Source organism: Protomyctophum parallelum (assembly GCF_964188405.1).
Source record: "Protomyctophum parallelum genome assembly, chromosome: 6".
NCBI classification, from domain to species: domain Eukaryota; kingdom Metazoa; phylum Chordata; class Actinopteri; order Myctophiformes; family Myctophidae; genus Protomyctophum; species Protomyctophum parallelum.
The window spans coordinates 53,055,435-53,075,249 of NC_139701.1; the positions used below are offsets into that span (position 1 = coordinate 53,055,435).

The window sequence follows — 19,815 nt, forward strand, 5'->3', positions numbered from 1 at the left end:
CTATGTAGATTCATACTGAGATGCCCATATAGAACTCACCATTGCTCCATGTACGAGTCTTTAAACTGGCTATCACCTAAATCACGAAGACACTCACATTGGCTACAATTTATTTTTAAATGTATTTTCTTTCCTTATCCACAGTACCTAAAACAATTTCTTGTCCCATACACACCACACTATAATTTAAGACACACGGACCATCCCTACTTTACAGTCCCCACAAGGATAAAAAAGGAAAGTGGGCACCGTGCCTTCAAATTTAAAGCTCCATCTGATTGGAATGACCTACCAAGTCCACTCAGATCAATCACTTCCCTCAACGTATTTAAGGAATCAATTTTCATACACCTTCTAACGCCGTGCTCATGCTTCTAAATTAACGTACTCTTCTTGGCAGTTGTCCTTGTTTTCCATAAATATAACATACCGACCGATCTGTATGTACCTTCATATGTGTTCCCTGCTGGCTCGATGCTGCTGTTCATTATTATCACATTATGCATGCTGGTATTGCTTGTTTGCTTTTGTTTAGTTTTTTTGCCTAATAACATGGTCTTATTGTGCAAAGGGTATATATTTTCCCCCATATGAACTCTGCTATTTAGGGTTGAAACAGTGGGGTGGGAGCTATCTTTGGGAGAGCTTTTGTTTTGTCTTGTTTTGTTTTGTCCTTTCTGTGTGTATGGTTGTACTGTTGTATTGCTTTGTGAACTGTATTGTACAATGTATCTGTGCTGAGGACCCCCTCTAAAATGAGATGCGACATCTCAAGGGGCTTATCCTTTCAATAAAGGTATATATATATATATATATATATATATATATATAATATATTAGCGCCCCCCACTTCACACGGGTGTGATTTGTATTAACTACATGACTTTCATGACTTTAGGCTACATGACTTTCTTCGCAGCACTGCCTCTGGTGTCTCTATCTATCTCTGCTGCCTGCATGTGACGTCACGTATGGCATGCTATGGACACATTTTAGTCACATTTTGCTCCTTTATTAGTTTTCTAGCTCTGGTCCATAGCTCTTAAATGCCGATGGAACGGCAGCACAAGCAGTAAGGCTATATGGTCTATGGACCAGAGCTATAGCCTACTCTTTTACTTTGTTCAGAATTTAAAAAAGTAAAAAAGAAGGGCAAATAAAGAAAGTTGTAATTACCGATTATGAATATGGTTGATACAAGCCATGTGTTGTCCATCAGATGTATCGCCGAGGGAGGTTGAAGTAGATCTACAGTATATCTGCTGTCTGCAAAGGAATTAGTCTAATAGTTTATCAGCTGTCTGCGCTCTGACTGCTCGCTCAGTTGAGTCTGTCAGAGACAAGTGAGCAGGATTCACTAGGGTGGACGCATAGAACTCTCTCTCTCTCTCTCTCTCTCTCTCTCTCTCTCTCTCTCTCTCTCGTGCCCTCTGCTGGTTGTTGTGTGATTGTGATTTTCTTCATGGTTTAAAAAAATAATAATAATTAGGCCTGACCTCATCACATTTGTGATGACTGCTATGCTCGTTTTTTAGCCCAAGGTGTGTTTTTTGTGTGCAAAACGAATGCTTGGAATGGTTTCAGAATCATGAATCATGAATGAAGAAACATGGCACATGCTACTTGAAGCTGAATTAAATGTAGGTAATTTTGCCTTATTTGTTAATACACATGTATATATACAGATATACATACATATGATACATATGATACATACATACATACATACATACATACATACATACATACATACATACATACATACATACATACATACATTACACTGGTAACCCTATTTTGGACTCATTTTAAATATATGAAGGTATTGCGGGCAGGGATTTTTACAAAAAAGCCTCCCCTTTTAAAATACATACACACATACATACCTACATACATACATTTCAGAAGTTTTAGCAGTTTTTGAGGACCCACTTTTAGGCCAGTGCACAAGAGCAAACTCTTGCCTTTTTTTAAACCCTACCCATTTTACTAGGGGTGGCATTGCCACTAGTGCCACTAGGGGTCTCTTTTTAACTGTTTTAACAAAACTGTTTTATTGTATGGTAGCACAAATTTAGGGATGTGTTTCCGCTGTCCACTGGTCCTATAGTGGACCATGGGCCCACTGAGGGAATCCTGGAGTCCCCCAGTTGGACAAATAAGGCTGAGGATCAGCCGTCCTCACTGTACACACAGAGCATATATGGGAGAGTCTCGAGTAACCCCTCTGTCATAACCCCGGAGTTTGCCTGTCTTGTTGTCCTACAGGGGGCTCCTCGGATGGGGTGCCCTCAAATAACCTTCTCTCCAGGTCTTAATAATAATTATCAGTCATATTATACCACTAACTCTCTGCCTTTCTCCATTCTTTCCCTTTTTTATCTCATTATGTATTAAGTGCTTTTATTATTATATTATTATTTTATTATGTCATTAGTTATTTTATTATATTTCATTATTTCATTATTTTTTTCCTTTATTCCTTTATTCTTTCTTTTATTCTTTTATAGCATTGGATACAGTACAGGCTAGCTTTACTAGAGCCCCTTTATTCTTCCTACCCCCTTAAACAAATCCATAACAAAAAAAACCCTCCCTCCAAAATCCACCCCCCCATCCTCACTCCCAGACCAACCATATCATGGCACCACCACCTTACCACCTTGGACACCCCCACAGTTAGCTCCACCCACAGAACACACCACCTTACTTATATCCTCCTTGGGGTGTTGGCTCTCACCCTTGCCCCAGAAATGCTATCCTCTGAAGAAGCTGCAAGAACAGCGAAACGTCAGAACCTTTTAGCTTTTAGATTAGACCCTTTTTACTTGTTTCTTTGCTTTTAAGTCTTGGTTGCACCTTTGAAACAATAAATTTGGTTTTTAATAGAATTTCTATGGGGGGCCCAACCCTGGTCACAACTGCACGCGTAGTTGAGTCCACTGTTCACCATCTCCACCACTGAGCCTGCAGATCCAGCAACCACAACATCAACTGGAGGCAGCTTTCCAGCCAGGCTCCAGTCTCCAGGCTCCAGGCGCATCCAACCCAGGTGGTAAGGGCCCAACCCTGGGCAGCATACCTTACAGCTGCTCACCCCAGATGGGATTGTATTTTAAATTTGTATTTGTTGTTTTTAAGTGCCTCCACACTTAACCCCATTCCCTTTTGTTAGAACTAGCCACCACCCTCACCATGCAACATCCCTCTGCACACAGTTTTCCCCGTAGACCCACATATGCCCAAGTAACTAGACCACCCTTCACCAACAGATATCCCCCTATACATCTGTCTTCCCATACCCCTACTACACGCCCCCATCACCCTGTACCTAACAGCCAGCCCCCCCTTGGTCACCCTCCCGATGAAGCCACCAGGCAGACAGCCTAACTTTATTTTAAAATAATCCAAGCTGTACACCATGGAGAGGTGGCTGACAGGGCACTCCGGACGGGGTCCTTCCCTGTTGGGATGATGAGACAGGTGAACAAACTCACCACCTTCATCAAACCCGCCTGCCCCACTGAGACCACCACCACGCAGGTGGCCCACAACACACACAACTGGATGAACACAAACATGCACATATTACAAACACACTACACAGACACCATAGACACACTCACACCAGACATACACCCACATAACCCTATGGCCTATACCATAGCCATAGGGTGGGCACATAAACGATACACCCAGAGACTGACTACTGCAACCCTAACCCGGGTTAGCAACATACTACAGATACAGACACCCACACAACACACACAGCCAACCACACAGCCAAACACACAACACACACAACACACACAGCCAACCACACAACACATACAACACAGACAGCCAACACAACACACACAGCCAACCACACAACACACACAACACAGACAGCCAACACAACACACAACACAGACAACATACACAGACACAACACAACACACACAACACAGACAACATACACAGACACAACTCAATACACAGCAACATTTCACACATACAAACCGCTACAACATACATACACGAGCGAACACATACACAGCAACACACACCGCCCCCCCTCCACCTCACTCGAGACCACCCAATAGCTCTGCTAGTGCTCTGCCTGGCCTGCTCCCACACCCTAGGACCCCAGCCCAAGTGTTCCCCCCTCCTCTAGGCAGGAACACTTCCCCACCAGCCTTACTCCCAACGCCTTCCATCCCACCCCTTCTCACCATCCCTATAACCAGGCGGCCTACCATCCCACCCCTCCTCATAACCTCCACAGACCAGCGACCCGTCCTCCCTAGTGCCCCCCGCCCACAACCCAGACCCATTTGCTCTCTGTCCCTGGGGAGACGTCCAGAGGCCTTTGCTCTGGCGCCCCCCCAGCCACAGAGAGTAAAACCCCACAGGTCCAGCTCCCGGTTGCCCCCCACAACCCCCCTGTCCCCTGTCCCGGAGCACTCAACACTGCCCGCCTCCTCTGCACCCGGACCCCCTAACGGGGTTCGGGAGGTGGAGGTTGCGGGCAGCTCACCCTATCCCCTTAATTCCTTCTGCCTCCTCAACACCCAAGACTACCCACACCACCACTGGAACCTCCCCCCGTTTCCAACCCAGAGAGTGTTCTACCTGTGAGGAGTCCACAGCCCCAAGTCCACTCCAACCCACCTCACCAGTCCTTCCCACCACACCCACCACTCCCCAGCACACCCCAGCATTATTCAATGAATTAAACTCCATTTCCCTTTCCCCCACAGGAGGCGCCGGTGTGAAGCGCGGGATCGGTACCGTAAGATCCCGGGTAATGATGAGTAGGCCTCGATACGGGAACAACCGTGACCAAACAGGCCCCTCTGAACCCTCTCAGAACCACCCGATCCCGCAGCCTCTCACCACTGGCGCCTCACAGCCACACACGTCACCACCCCCTACATCCCCAGCACTTCCCTGCATACCCACATATCACAAGGCCAGGCCTAAGAGAAAGGTGCTGGACTGGAATATTGTGGTCCAAAAGCCGGTGGCCATCTTGGGGGACTCCAATTTAAATATAATCCCACCATCACACCACACTGATCTCCAGATAGACAGCTACCCTGGGGCGACCTTCAACCACCTGACCAAGGTTTTGGAAAAGGCGGAGGTTCACCCCAGGGTAGAAGAAGTCATTCTCTCGGTGGGCATCAACTGCAAGGACAATGATACAGACCAGACCTCCTGTATAGGCAGCTTAATGGGATGCACAAGGAGGCACAACGGACCTTTCCAAACGCCACCATCCATATTCCCCTCATCAACTTCTCCCAGTTCCTAACAGCCAAACAGAAAAAGAACCTCACACTCATGAACCAGTACATCTCCACACATTTCCCATACATCCCACCAGTTGACCCCGACCAGTTTCACACAGAACCCGACAACATACACTGGACACACAACACAGCAGTCAAAATATTTAACCATTGGTGCACACATTTAAATTTTCTTTAAACAGGAGCCGAAGCCTGGATTCCTGCCCTACCTCTCCCCTTCCTCTGGCACCTGCCTTGTTCCCAACAGGCTCCCCTCCTCCTCCTCCTCCTCCTCCTCCTCCTCCCTCTCCTCCCTCTCCCACACCATTCTTCCCCCCTCTTCCTCTTCCTCTCCACGTCCAACAGCCATTCAGTCCCTCCGACCAGCACCTGACCCCCACTCCAATGTGTTGAACCTGTCCAGGTCCGTCCGTCTCACGGCCGCAGAGGCCCAGTTGCTGGAGAGGGGTCTCGCCTACATTCCTCGACCCACAGGGACAGATTGGGAGGCACTTCGAAGGGACACACACAGATACCATAGGAGACTTAAATTAATAGACTTTTTCCAAAACACACAGACAGACGGACATACACCTTTTGTCCTGCCCTCCACCTGGGAGCCAAAACTCTCCCAGGTGGACGGCAGGATACGAGACCTCATACAGCTAGATAACCATACACTTAATCAGTACCACCCATCACCAGCCAGACCTGACAACCTGACCACAGACGAACGGAACAGCATCACAACACTGCGGAACAACACAAAAATAGTTATTAAACCAGCTGATAAAGGTTCAAAAATAGTCATTTTAGATAATTTCCAATACACATATGAAGCCAACAGACAACTATCCAACACTAGATACTACACTCACATAGCAGCCAGCATACAACCACAGACTCAGATCAAACTCAGACAAATCATTACAACACTTTATCACCAAAACTACATCACCTCCAAACAACGCGACTTCCTCTATGGACCCGATAACCCCAGACCTAGGATATTCTATCTACTACCCAAAATCCACAAGGATCCCCAGACTTGGACTATTCCCTTCGAGGTGCCTCCCGGCAGACCCATAGGGCTCCATTAAGCAGTTCAAATAATATTACTAATCATATTACAGTTTTATGAGCTGGGGGCGTGTGGTATGTCATATTGCAATTTTGGGCATGTTAAGAAGCGCTTTTGACACCCCGTGGAGTGCGCAAAACGGCCTTGAATTAGTCATGGGTGTGTTTAGGGCGTTTTCTCCTTCCAGCCAATTATGCCATTCCCTTTAAAAGTCAGCTGATCACCTGCGGTCTGTGCAATGCTATTATGATGGCGGACATTGAAGACGTCCCAAACCGGCGGAGGGCTCTTCGGTTCTCCGCCGAAGAAGTTCGAGTGCTCGTGCATGAGGTCAAACAACGTCAACAGGCCATTTACGGGACTCCTTCCCTGCCTCCCCGCCTCAACCACATAAAGCAGGCGTGGGCTGAGGTGCAGGCGGCCGTCTGTGCGTCCTCCGGAGTCACCCGCAGTGTGGCACAAATAAAAAAAAGGTTTGCCGATCTCCGGAGGACGAGCAAACAGAAGGTATGTTGAGTACTTGAGTTGAATATTGACATTGACCAGAATGGCTTGGGGATTAATAGAGGTGCAGGCTCTCCATGGCCTATTGCCTTATATTGAAATTGACAATAGATTATTCAATCCAAAGGTCGCCGCAAACCGATGGCAGCAGTCGGCCACGGGAGGAGGAACAGCTACGTTGGAGGTTCTCACACCAGCCGAGGACCTCGCCGCCTCTACCCTCTGCACCGAAAGCATAGAGGGGTTCGGTGGGGTTGAGGTCGGCGGGGTATCTGGTAATTACATTTCCTTCCAATTCCACTTATTATTTGGGGTGGAACCGTGGAGAGCATTCTCCCAAATTAGCACCACCTGGTTTATGATGGCCGAGTGTATAGGCGCATGCATGCCACGCAATAAAAATTTAAAAAAATTGGTCAAGATAATAACCACATGGACTGCAATGTTTGTCAGCTTCAACAAGCTTGCAGCCAACTACCTGTCTAAATTCACGTAGTAAATTCTATATACGGTGGAAATGGCTATAGATATATTTTGAAATTAAATAATATCAAACGGGTTATTGGCTATAAGTCCAAAAAGAGTGGAAGGCATAAGTTTCTTTCTGGGTTTTTTAACAATTGGATTTCAGAAGATTCATGTGTGTGTTTTTCGTGTGGTTATCTTATCCCAATTCCTTCTTTTTTCGTTGGATTTCACTGCCTTCAGTTTTAATTTGCATGGCCTATACACCAGGTGGTGTAAAGTGGGAGAATACACATCTCGGTAACATAGCATGGCTAATAAATAGTATAATAATGGCCAATCTCACAATGAGAAATCACATGTGGATCCTATGCATAGCCTATAGCTAACAACATTTACCCATTGGAAAGGAATGAGACACCATCACACAAATCTCCAAACTTAAATGTATAGCAACGAATGCAGTCAAACAATGCAGCTAATTTCATTCATAATATTAATTGCACAGATGGCTCCTCGGCCAGCTCCAACGTAGCTGCTGTATCCGACCAGGAGGAGGAGGTTGGCGGGTCGGAGTCTGAGCCAGAAGCGGGGGAAGAGCGAGAGGAGGAGGAGCTGGATCCGGGGGAAGGACCGTCGGGGAGTGTGCCTACGACCGAGGCCGCGAGTCGTCTCAGGCGGGGACCCCGTCGAGCACTGTCCAGGGACGAGGATCGCCCGTTCCTGGACATGCAGCAGGCGGGGTTCCAAATGCTTGAGAACACCCTGGGACGGCTCGCTGCCTCACATGAGCGGGCCACCGAAGCGCTCGTGTGCAGCGCCAATGCCATGGAGCGCTGCGCTGTAACGTGGGAGCGGCTCGCTCATGCGGCATCGTTAAGGCACCCTCCTCCGACGGCCCAAGCCCCTCCACCTCCGCCCGCACCTCCAGCTCCACCGGCACCGGAACCGCGCTCTTCCCCCAGCAGCAACACCAGAACGGCCCGTCGCCGTTATAGTTCTCCGACTCCTGGTCCTTCCCGTGGTCGAGGTCCACGCCTGCGTGGGCCGAGGCGGAAAAAATGATTAATGTTGACCTCATGCACGAGCACCCTTTTCTTTTTTCATGTTTATATTATTTAAATTATTTATTTTTATACGTTTACAGCTAAAGCTGTCATTATTATTTGAAATAAATATTTCTAAATACAAGCTTACACGTTTTCTGTGCGAGTGAAACTCAAGTTCAAATGTGTTTGACAGGAAGACAAGGGAGACGTTAATAGTCTGGCAAAATGGAACAGCTTTCTGTGCATTTATTTTATTTCAGAATAAACACACCTCCGCATGTGAGTTGCAATTGCAATTGCAAATCGAGAGAAGGGTCTCGGAGCTGTTTCCCGGCGAGGGCCTTGATTGTACGAAAAAAGTGTGCATGATTTCAGCAAATGTCCACAGTAGGCCTACTTCAAACTACAAAGTGTTTCCAAACTTAACCCTTTTACTGCTGCCATTTATTGAGAAATTAGGACCTAATTCATGCCAGCATTTTTTTTATTTGAGCTCTTATTTTGAAAAGCCACATTTTGCCTCAACCGGAAGTGAGCTTATCCCTGCCAGCTTTACGTTGCCAAGACAACCTTTGTTTACATAATCGAATCAATGCCGGTACATATAGCACTGCACAACGTCGGCTCTGTGCCGTCAAAGAAACGCTGGTTTGACCAAAAATGCCATCTGGGACAAGGAATAGGAGATACAGGCGATTGAAAGAAACGGATAGAATGGATTCTTATGGCGACCGCGATCTAATCTGAACGATCCAGTGCAGTGCTAACAACATTGCTAGCTAACCGGCTAACGTGAGTAGCATTATGGCTCGATCGATCATATGCACTATAAAAGTATAATTGCCGAAGGGCTACGGCAATGGCAGCAAGGTGTATTATCAAATTGAGGCTTTGATTGCCGAAGGGCTTCGGCAATGGCAGGAAGACGGTTAAATGTCACTCTTATTCCCGAAATCCAAATAAAGTCACCTTAAACAAGCTAACCACTTTTAATCTATTCCAAAAAAGAATTGCCAAATATAAAAACGAAAAATTACAAAATGAGTGAATAAAAAGTGCAATAAAGACCTGAATGCTTGTTGAAGTTCCTCGATCAGCTCCTCTGCTCTGCAGGAATGAGTGTAGGCCTAAAGGGCCATATACGCACGGAATGCGTGCCAGTATGTGGAGGCTACATACTGTGAGCTGGCGTCTCCCGTCTGAAATAAATCAAAATTACTATAGGCTAAGAAAAGTAATTATTAATAATAATCTGTTTGTAGTTTGCTTACCAGGCAACTAACGGCGACTGCATCGCACCAGATCATCTGCCACCTGGTCCCTCGCTGCCTTTGCGTTTGCCCGCTGCACTATATTCTCAACCCCATCATTTGGAGCTGCAGGTACATGCAGCTCTGCTTGCTCTCTCCGGTAATGTTCCAACCACCTCTCCTCATCAAAGCCTTCTAGCACCAGTCTATGACGCAGGCATATGTTGTGCAACACACAGCATACGGCAAAGAAAGATGCTACTTTCTGAGGGGTGTATTGCAAGACCCCACCTGACCTGTCCAAGCAGCCGAATCGCTTTTTGAGCACGCCAAATGTTCGCTCGATTACCACACGTGCCCGTGAGTGTTTTCTATTAAAAGAAAACTCACGCACCGTTGTTGGCCCCTGATATGGCACCATCAGCCAGGTTTTTTGAGGATAACCATTGTCGCCTAACAACCACCCGTCAGGAGGGGGGTCCCTCCCGAAGATTGTAGGTATGACAGAGTTATCCATGATGTAGGTGTCATGGCTTGATCCAGGAAATTTTGCACATACACTTGTGATGTATTGAAATGCATCGCAAACTACCTGGACATTGATGGAATGGGTTCCCTTACGGTTCACACTGTTCACGTACCGGAGCCCGAATCTGGATGTGCGTGCAATCTATGGCACCCAGAACTCCAGGGAACCCATACTTGTCCAGGAATTCCTGTTTTACCCTATGTTGGCTTTCAGGTGTTGTGGGAAACGTGATGAACTCACGGGCGTGTCAGAGGAGGCTTTTAGTGACTGCATGTATAGCCAGACTTACGGAAGGTTGTGACATTCCTCCAAGTGAGCTGAGGTGACTTTGGAATGAACCACCAGCATTAAAAATACAGTGCAGCACTGACTTTAACAGCAACTGGCAAAGCTGCGGGCTCGATGTCGTTGCTGACCAAATGGCAAATGTTGGTTACTGCCTGACGGGAGAGGCGCAGCTCATCTCTGCATTGCGTCTCTGTGAGATAATAACAATATAGGCCTATTTTTTTTTTTATAATATATATATATATATATATATATATATATACACACACACACGTGCGCACACACAGCCTTCATGAAGTTGGATTACCAAATAACAAAGAAGAAGGCTATGGCCTAGCCTATATAGGCATATATACCTGTCAATCCTAAGTAATTCCTTCGTTGTCTGTAGACTCTCAGAACGGCGGCGGCGTCTCTTGTACTCTCTTCCGAGTATATACTCCATTGTTCTCTCTCAGGCTGGACATGTGAGAGTGGTGGTATTTATACTGTGACCGTGATTGACTGATGTCAGGACGTGGAGTAGCGTGTGTGTTCATGTGTTTCCAAACTTCCCATGCACGTGCATTTGTGTACGAACTGCGCGCTCGTGTGAAATCAAACATTGCTCTTTGCGTTTATGAGGTGGTCAGACCCACATCTAATCGTTATGCGCTGAGTGTTTTTAGGTCAAGGGGCTTAATAGCAAATTGCGCAAAGCGAAAATAATTAACATATGGACACTCCCACAATGCTAAAATATTCAGGAACGCCGTATGCCATATGTGTGTGCGTTCAACACGGGCCGATATCCCTTTCATAATACGATATTGCGCAGAGCGAGGGCAATTTATGTATTACCCCATTGTAAAACGCATCTTCAAAATCCAGCCCATAGTGTCAGACTGTCCTACCACATAGCACAATACATAGACCACTTCCTCAACCCCCTCTCCACCATACACGCCAGTTATTAGACACATATGATTTCCTGGAAAAAATCAAGCCCATAGCCGTGCCACCACACACATATATTTTCACCATAGACATTGACAGCCTTTACACTAACATTCATACAGCCACTGGTTTACAGGCAGTTAGAAATCTCTTCCAGACACACCCGGACAACACTAGACCAGACAATGCCATTTTACAACTATTATAACTTAGTCTTAATTGCAATGATTTCACATTTAATAACAAACACTATTTACATTATTATTCAATCTATTAAAGGACAGCGAAGGAGGAGGTTAAGAAGAAATGGAGTGATCTCAAACTTGATGTCAAGAGGAGGCTGACCAGGCAGCGCCAGTCCATGGGTGCTACCGGGGGGGGTCCGGGCGACGCACCACCACCGTCGCCCATGGACGAGCGTATCCGTGCCATAATTGGTACCAGTCTACTTTTTTATATCCATATACAGTTACATTTGTGCATGATTGTTGTTTATTTTCTATAGGCCTACCATTAAACAATACACAATTCTCTTATAGGAGAGGTGGCGTTGTACGGCATCGAAGCCACGGGGGGATGGACACTGATGCGTTGGATTTGGAACTCCAGCTGGACGAATCTGATGGTATTTAAACTATAGGCCTATAGGCTTGCATTTAATCTAGAGCTGGGACTCGATTAAAAAAATTAATCGTAATTAATCGCAGGCTCTGCGATTAATTAATCTAGATTAATCGCATTTTAATCGCATATCATTATTTGACCCGAGAACAGTGAGAAAGCATTTTTTTCAAATGGATTTTGGTATTATGACTTTATGAGTGAAGGAATGAATAGTGAATACCTAAACTTCAGCAACAAAACATTGTTTATTTTTTATCAGGTGGTACTTAACCAAAACCAACAGATCAGTGCCATTTTTGCCATAAAGTGCAGCTTTTTTTTGTTGAATATACAGTCTAGACCATATCAATTCAAGGACCTGTAAACTCACAAGTAAAACAAATGTATACTATTTCAAGTACATTCCAGAACCCTGACCATTAGAAAACAAAACATCTGTTTCTTCAGAGGACAAACAGCCATAACAACATACAAATAAAATAGACCCTATTTCACTCTCCCATAACCTTGGAAAAATATGAAACAGTTAACTGTTCAAGCTTTTTGTCATAAAGCTGCTGGATTCTTTTTGAGATTGTCTTTCTGCATGGCAGCACATATGTTGTGTCAGACGAAGCTATCTGTAGCACTTTTTGCAGCCCCATATCTTCGACCACCGCAAGTGGTCTAGTCTACAGTTGACTACCGTCTACAGTTGACTGCAACCCAGTAAGCCAGGGAGTTTGTTATTTTGTCAGACGTGGACTTAGTCATCTTGCCTCTGAAACCAGGCATCAGGTCGAGTGTAGGTTGCGACGTTGAAGAAGACGGAGTAACGTGAACTTCCACGCTAGCTGCAACATGTTTGGCATTGATGTGATATGTGAGGGACGATGTGCTGCGGTGATAGGCAAATTCTTTGTCGCATAATGTGCATACAACTGCATTTTTGTCAACGCTTCCATCGGCTCGCTTTTTAAATCTAAATGTCCCACTAAATTTCCCAAGCTGCGCGTTCTTATTTGCGTCTGCACTCATGCTAATTGCTAACGTGTGCTGTTCCAGTTTGTTGTTGTTATCGTCTAGTACTAGCGGAAGTGAATGCTCACTGCTCAGACAGCAATGCTGCTGGGTGCGTCAGCATCTTAGGTAAGTGAAAACGCGCGCCCAGTGAGAAACGTTCCGGTTCGGCGGTGAAAACAAAATATGCGATTAAAATGCGTTAATGCGTTAATTTTTTTAACGCGTTAATTTTTCTGTAGTTAATTAATCGTAATTAATCGCAATTAGTCCCGGCCCTAATTTAATCAACACATTATAGACTTGAACTGTCCTGCTTCTTCTTTGATATTGAGCACGAAACAGGCTATACACACTCGATTCAAGCAGCATTGCTCCATACAAATGTAGATTAACTAAATGTATAATCTACATTTAGTTAAACAAGGAAAAAGGCACAATAAATAATTGTAAATATTTTTTATTGGGGGAAAAAGGCACATCAAATGATGATCTTCTTTTTTTTTTAACAGCGGATGATGGTGCTTCCGTGGCGTCCGCGTCCTCGCGGCGCTCCAGTGCCTCCACCACCTCCCAGGCAGCTCGGTGCCGCACGCGGTCCTCGACCACCACCACCTCCCAGGCCTCGCCTGCAGGGCCACCCGCTCGGGCTCAGCGCTCCACCACCACCACCACCTCCAAGGCGCCGGTGTTCTAGTTTGTCATCAGACCCGGTCAACTTCAGTCCGCGTCAACCGTCGCCGTAGAGACGGACCCACAACGGCAGATGTTTTTCACAGCGAAATAATGTGTAGCTGTCCGCGTCAATGCCTCTGCTTCCCCTTTATTTTAATCACAATTCCAAACAACATAGCCTATAAGCCTACCGATGTGATTCTTGTCTTAAGCGTCGGGCAGGCGTTGTGGAGTCTGTGGACCTTAGCCAGGTTTTGTTGTTGTTGACAGTCACGGGAAGAAGGGGTTGTCCGACTCTTCCTGTTTCTTAAATTATCCATTAGCTTTTATACATTCTATTCTATTCGCCATTGAAGTATGAGTACGTGTCACGTATATTAGCCATGTAGCCCAGCATGTAGTGTGTGAAAATAAACGCATTGATGAATGAAGGAATAAAATAAAATAAAAAAACCTTCGTGACGGGATTCGAGCTTGTCCTGTTCTCAGCATAAGTTCACCTGTCTGGAGCATAGTCCAGTGTGCCATTCTATCCATCACATCATGGAATATAGAACCAGCCATTAAAACACAAAGCCTTCATGATCACTAGGTTAAGTTCAGACCTCAGTCACCACAATGGTTTGCAACATAGCTGTTTAATTTAATACCGATTTGTTTCTAAAAACATCTCTCACCATCATCACCTAAATTCACCTTAGATTCATTATGTTATACAGGCTACTTAGGGACTGATCGTTATTTATTAGACATTTTAAATGACAAACTGTTTGTTTTAGATACAGCATAGGTGGGCATTAGGGACATCTGGGCACCATATGGAAACTTTTTTAGTTAAGATATTTTTTTCTTAATTTCAGAGCGGTGCCAACTGCTCCCATATGACTGACTGAGTTTGTATGTCTGTATGTCTCCATGTCTGAGCACGACCCAATGACCCATTGACCCCTGGTCTCACTCACACTCACACTCACACTCACACACACACACACACCCTCACACACACACACACACACACACACACACACACACACACACACACACACACACACACACACACACACATCTTGTTCTGTTTTGCAGTTTGAGTTTTTACAGTGTTATTTGCTACTTTCTATATGTGAACTAGATGGCCACTGGGTGCACCAACTCTGGGGGGGGCATTTATTTTGTTTGTGTTATTTTAATAACTATTCCCCCTAAAATATCCAACATAGGAGGGCATCAAATAGTCTGTCATGAGGTCTTCTCTCTCTCAAAAAAGGGGGGAAAATATATTATTATAATAATAATAATAATAATAATAATAATAATAGAATACTAGGCAAATACGCGCTTATATTGCTAATGCTGAGCAAACTGGTCTGGCCATGAAGCACAGCCTTTGCTCAGTTAACTCATTAGATCTAGTAACCATGACAGCAACTAGTAACCATCCATATCATACATAGTCAGGGAATATTATCAGTATAATCTGGGAATACATTTCTTACCAAGAAACTGTCAAACTAGGGGGTTTTCATCATTCTGAATCCATTCCAAGCATTAGTTTTGCACGAAAAACACTCCTTGGGCTAAAAACGGCCATAGACAAATGTGCCCAAATGTGCTGACCTCATCACATTTGTGATGACGACTATGGCCTTTTTAAGCCCAAGGAGTGTTTTTGTGCAAAACTAATGTTTGGAATGGATTCAGAATCATGATGAAAACCCCCTAGTTTGACAGTTTCTTGGTAAGAAATGTATTCCCAGATTTTATTCATGTCCCCTGACTAATGTGAGTAGTAGCATCCAGGCTTAAATACATAGGCATATTTCATGGAGTTTTAAGTTCAATGGGTTTGTATAGGAAGTTGGCAATGTTTGATAAAATTAATATCAAATATCATACTGAATCAACAAACTTTTAAAACTGTCTGGGGTGCTCACAAAAGCCAGCTTAGATTTTAAAATCAACCCAAACATGTTTGAAAGTGAACTATCCCTTTAACATGGTGTGCAAAAATGTAGAGGGGGTGTGATGCTAATTGGCTTGCTCAATTAACAAACACAATATAAGGTTGTGCAAAACACACCTCTGTGGGAGTAGGAGCATTAAGTAGCATTAAGATAGTTGAATAACTGAATATACTGAGGAAATATGGACCCAAAATTATACCAGAAGATCATGGATTACAAGTTACACCAAAGGTATCCAGAGCCTGAAGAAGGCAAAACTTTAACGAAGCAAGACAGGTGGAATGTGAAGAGGAGAGATGAAAATTATGTGCTTGAGGGTATGTATGCTGTTACACTGTCAATCTCCATAAGTTGTTTTATAAGATCAGAAATTGTATATTTTTGCCATCACATTTAAGGTTGAATTTTATTTGTACTAGATGGTGTGCTGAAATACTGGTGCAAACGCAGGAAGAACCAAGAGCCACATTTGGCTAAGGTAAATATATTTGTTAATTTTGGTGCTCAGAGACTTTAATTACCCCATGGGTAACAAAAGAGGAATCTAAGTATCTGTCTATCTCATCTCTATGCTATCTAACTATGTAGGTTGTGTTATCGCCACGGCTGCGGTATTACAGATCTCTGTATGATTGCTCTTTTTAAACAAACTTATTTTCAGGTCAAGGAGCCATTTGAATTGGTGGGAATTTTTGATTGATTGATTGAAATATTTATTAACAGTTTGTAGAATTTACAGTACATTTTAAGCACAAACTCAATACAAAGACTGTCAACTGTGAGTGGACGACCCAATTAAGCATTACACTTGTTTACAACAGGGTCCACATTGTTCAATTCATCAAAACATTTAGAGACATACAAATAGACACTTCTATGTAGCTAAAGAACAGAACAGGAATTCATCATATAGGAAGCAAAAAGGGAAAAGATACATATACAGTGAGGGGAAATGGGGTGGGGGGGGGGGGGATTCAGATTTTACAGAGGCCAGTTTCGAATTGCAGCCATCCGTAGGTGCCCTTTGAGAGCGGTTTTGAAGGAGTCAAGGGATTCACATGTCTTAATGACTGTTGGTAGGGCGTTCCACATTTTGGTGGCATAGGAGCGAAAATAATCTAGTCCCTTGTTTGTGCCGAATCTGGGTTGTACATGGTTTGTTGCACTCCCTCTGGTGTTGTGGGTGTGGACTTCGTTTACATTAAGGAAGTATTTAGACAGGTACATGGGTATCTTGGTGGTGTATCGAATCTTGTGGACCAGACCCATTGCAAGATGCTGTACTCTGTCGTCGACCCTAAGCCATCCCAGCCTGTCAAAGTGGGCAGGGGTGAGGTGGGTTCGGGGGGTGAGGCCAAGTAGGAGCCTGACCAGTTTGTTTTGGGAGGTCTGGAGGTCTTGGAATGGACCTGATGTCCCTGACAGAGACGGAGGAGGGAAACAAATATATTTGCGTAATAGTGGATTATTTCACTAAGTGGTCTGAGGCATACTCCCTAAAAACTAAAGATGCTGAAACGGTCACGGCGTGTATTTTGGACTATGTCTACAAGTGGGGGGCACCAATTCGTCTTTTGACTGACCAGGGCACATAATTTAGGAACCAGGTATAGTACATACAGTAGGCATACAGTACATTACAAATTATACTTTTATTTTTATTTGTATTTTTATTATTAGTAGTAGCTGTTTATAGTCGGGGCTGGGACTCAATCATTTCATTGAGTAGAATTATGATACTTCTGTGAGACTTTGATGCAATGTAGCACTTTGCTATTTGTGTCAAATTCCATTAGAAATCTATTTTATTATGAATGCAAAATGTAATTTAAGGTGAATAAGAGGTTCTGTGAACAGCTACACATCCAGCGCAGCTTCTCTGCGCCATAGGCCTACCATCCACAAACAAATGGCCAGGTGCAGAAAATGAATTGTACCATCCAGAGGTAAGTTCATTGCATCTCTGTCCAGACACACCTACACAACTCGTGTTGTAGACTGTAGACTGCTGTAGACTACATTGAATGCATCTGAATGTCTGCTATTATGTTATGTATTGTGGACATTTTCAGGTCTCTCAGAGCCCACTGTGCTAAAAGACCCAAAACATGGGACAAATATCTGCAGGCCACCATGTTTGCCGTGCGCACAAAAAGAACATTTCACAAGATTGCACTCACCATACTACGTCATGTTTGGGAGAGAGGCGAGGTACCCCTCGGAGGTGCTGGTGGACTATGATGTAAGTGGCTCCTTTTGTTAGCAGAGGAGAGGATTCCAGCCTTTCCTCTGGCTCACCCCCCTCCACCACCGTTTTGTCCTTTATCTCATCCTCCTGGTCCTCACCCTCCCCAACTGCAGTCACCCAGTCCCTGTTCCAGCCCTCTTCCTGACCTGGGCCCTGCACAGCCTTCATTCGCCCTCCACAACCCACCATCCACAGGCCTCTCCACAGACCCCCCACCTGCCCTCCACAACCCACCATCTGCAGGCCTCTCCACAGACTCCCCTACCTGCCCTCCACAACCCACCATCTACAGGCCTCTCTACAGACCCCCCACCTGCCCTCCACAACCCACCATCCACAGGCCTCTCCACAGACCCCCCACCTGCCCTCCACAACCCACCATCCACAGGCCTCTCCACAGACCCCCCACCTGCCCTCTACAACCCACCATCTGCAGGCCTCTCCACAGACCCCCCACCTGCCCTCCACAACCCACCATCTGCAGGCCTCTCCACAGACCCCCCACCTGCCCTCCACAACCCACCATCCACAGGCCTCTCCACAGACCCCCCACCTGCCCTCCACAACCCACCATCCACAGGCCTCTCCACAGACCCCCCACCTGCCCTCCACAACCCACCATCTGCAGGCCTCTCCACAGACTCCCCTACCTGCCCTCCACAACCCACCATCTACAGGCCTCTCTACAGACCCCCACCTGCCAGATCAGGAGAGGACCATAAAGATGGTAATATACAAATGTCACATCCGGTCTTCCCCATAGAGTTATAATAGCGTACCATCCTTTGGATCACTTTCAGAGCGATTTGTTGGATGATAGAAATATTGACAGCCAAGAAAAATCCATTAGAAGGACATCTGGAACACTCGCCCTCAGAAAGTTGAATTATTATTACGTATACGAGACGATTTAGCCATAGTTCACATGATGCTCGTCTGTCATGGCAGAACGTCAACCTGTTTTATGCACTTTTCCCTTTTAGAACGTTAACGTCTACATACATGTTCAGATTTCAAATATAAAGTGCTCGCCCCAGAGCCACGGGTGTTACAATCCTCCTCGGGTGGGTAAAAGTACCCGTATCTTCTGCATTGTTCAATAAAAAGCGTTTTAATCCGACCGGTGGTCATTTTATCAGAGTTATAATGCACCACCCGATAGGGGCGCATAGTTGAACGTGCATGGCCAAAAACGGATTAAATATAGCTTTTTATTGAACAATACAGAAGATACCGGTACTTATTCCTGCCCTAGCAGAATTGTAACATCCATGGCCCTGGGGTGAGCACTTTATATTTGTAAACTGAACATTTGTGTAGGCGTAAGCCGCCGTAAGGACTGTAAATGGAAACACTTCAGTCCAGGCCAACCATGAGCTCACAGCGCGTTGCGAACTACGGTTGCGACGCGTTGTGAGTTTGCAGATTTTTGGTTTATGCTGGGGAACCTGGGGTTCAAGTGGTTTATAGTCAGAGCATCCTTATCTCTTTATACTTTATTGCATGCATCAAGTTGCACACCACTGAAATCGGACATCAATCCCCCTCTCCCTACATGTTACAAAACATTTTGTTACCGCGGCGCAGTGTTTACCCGCCTGGTAGAGACACTCTATAGATATGATCACTTAAACTTAACGTAATATCAAAAACCAACAGCCATTAAGTCATCAATAATGTTTATAGATACATTGTAGTGAATAGATACATTGTAGTGAATTCTAAGTAGTTTAGTGACAGTTGGAACTTGGCACGGAGCCATTGTTGTGCGGTCGAAACGAATGGTGTCGGTAGCCTACTAAAAATAAACCTCATTGATGAATTAATGGATTTTTTAAATGTATATTATGATAAGTTTCAGTGATCATATCTATAGAAAAGTGTCTCTTACCATGTGGATATATCAGTCCATTGTGTTGTGTTGGATCAT

The 19,815-nt window shown here is 45.0% G+C and overlaps 1 protein-coding gene across 1 annotated transcript in view; it reads right to left on the reverse strand.

Annotated features, from left to right (window-relative positions):
* The window catches only part of LOC310860340 (uncharacterized protein), a 10,779-nt gene extending 9,462 nt beyond the window's left edge, over positions 1-1,317 (reverse strand). Inside the window, exon 1 of the mRNA XM_083767197.1 lies at positions 1,177-1,317. Coding sequence (XP_083623323.1) covers positions 1,177-1,216 — 40 coding nt within the window. The 5' untranslated portion in view covers positions 1,217-1,317. The remainder of the gene's footprint in view (positions 1-1,176) is intronic.
* Between the last annotated feature and the right edge of the window lie 18,498 nt (positions 1,318-19,815).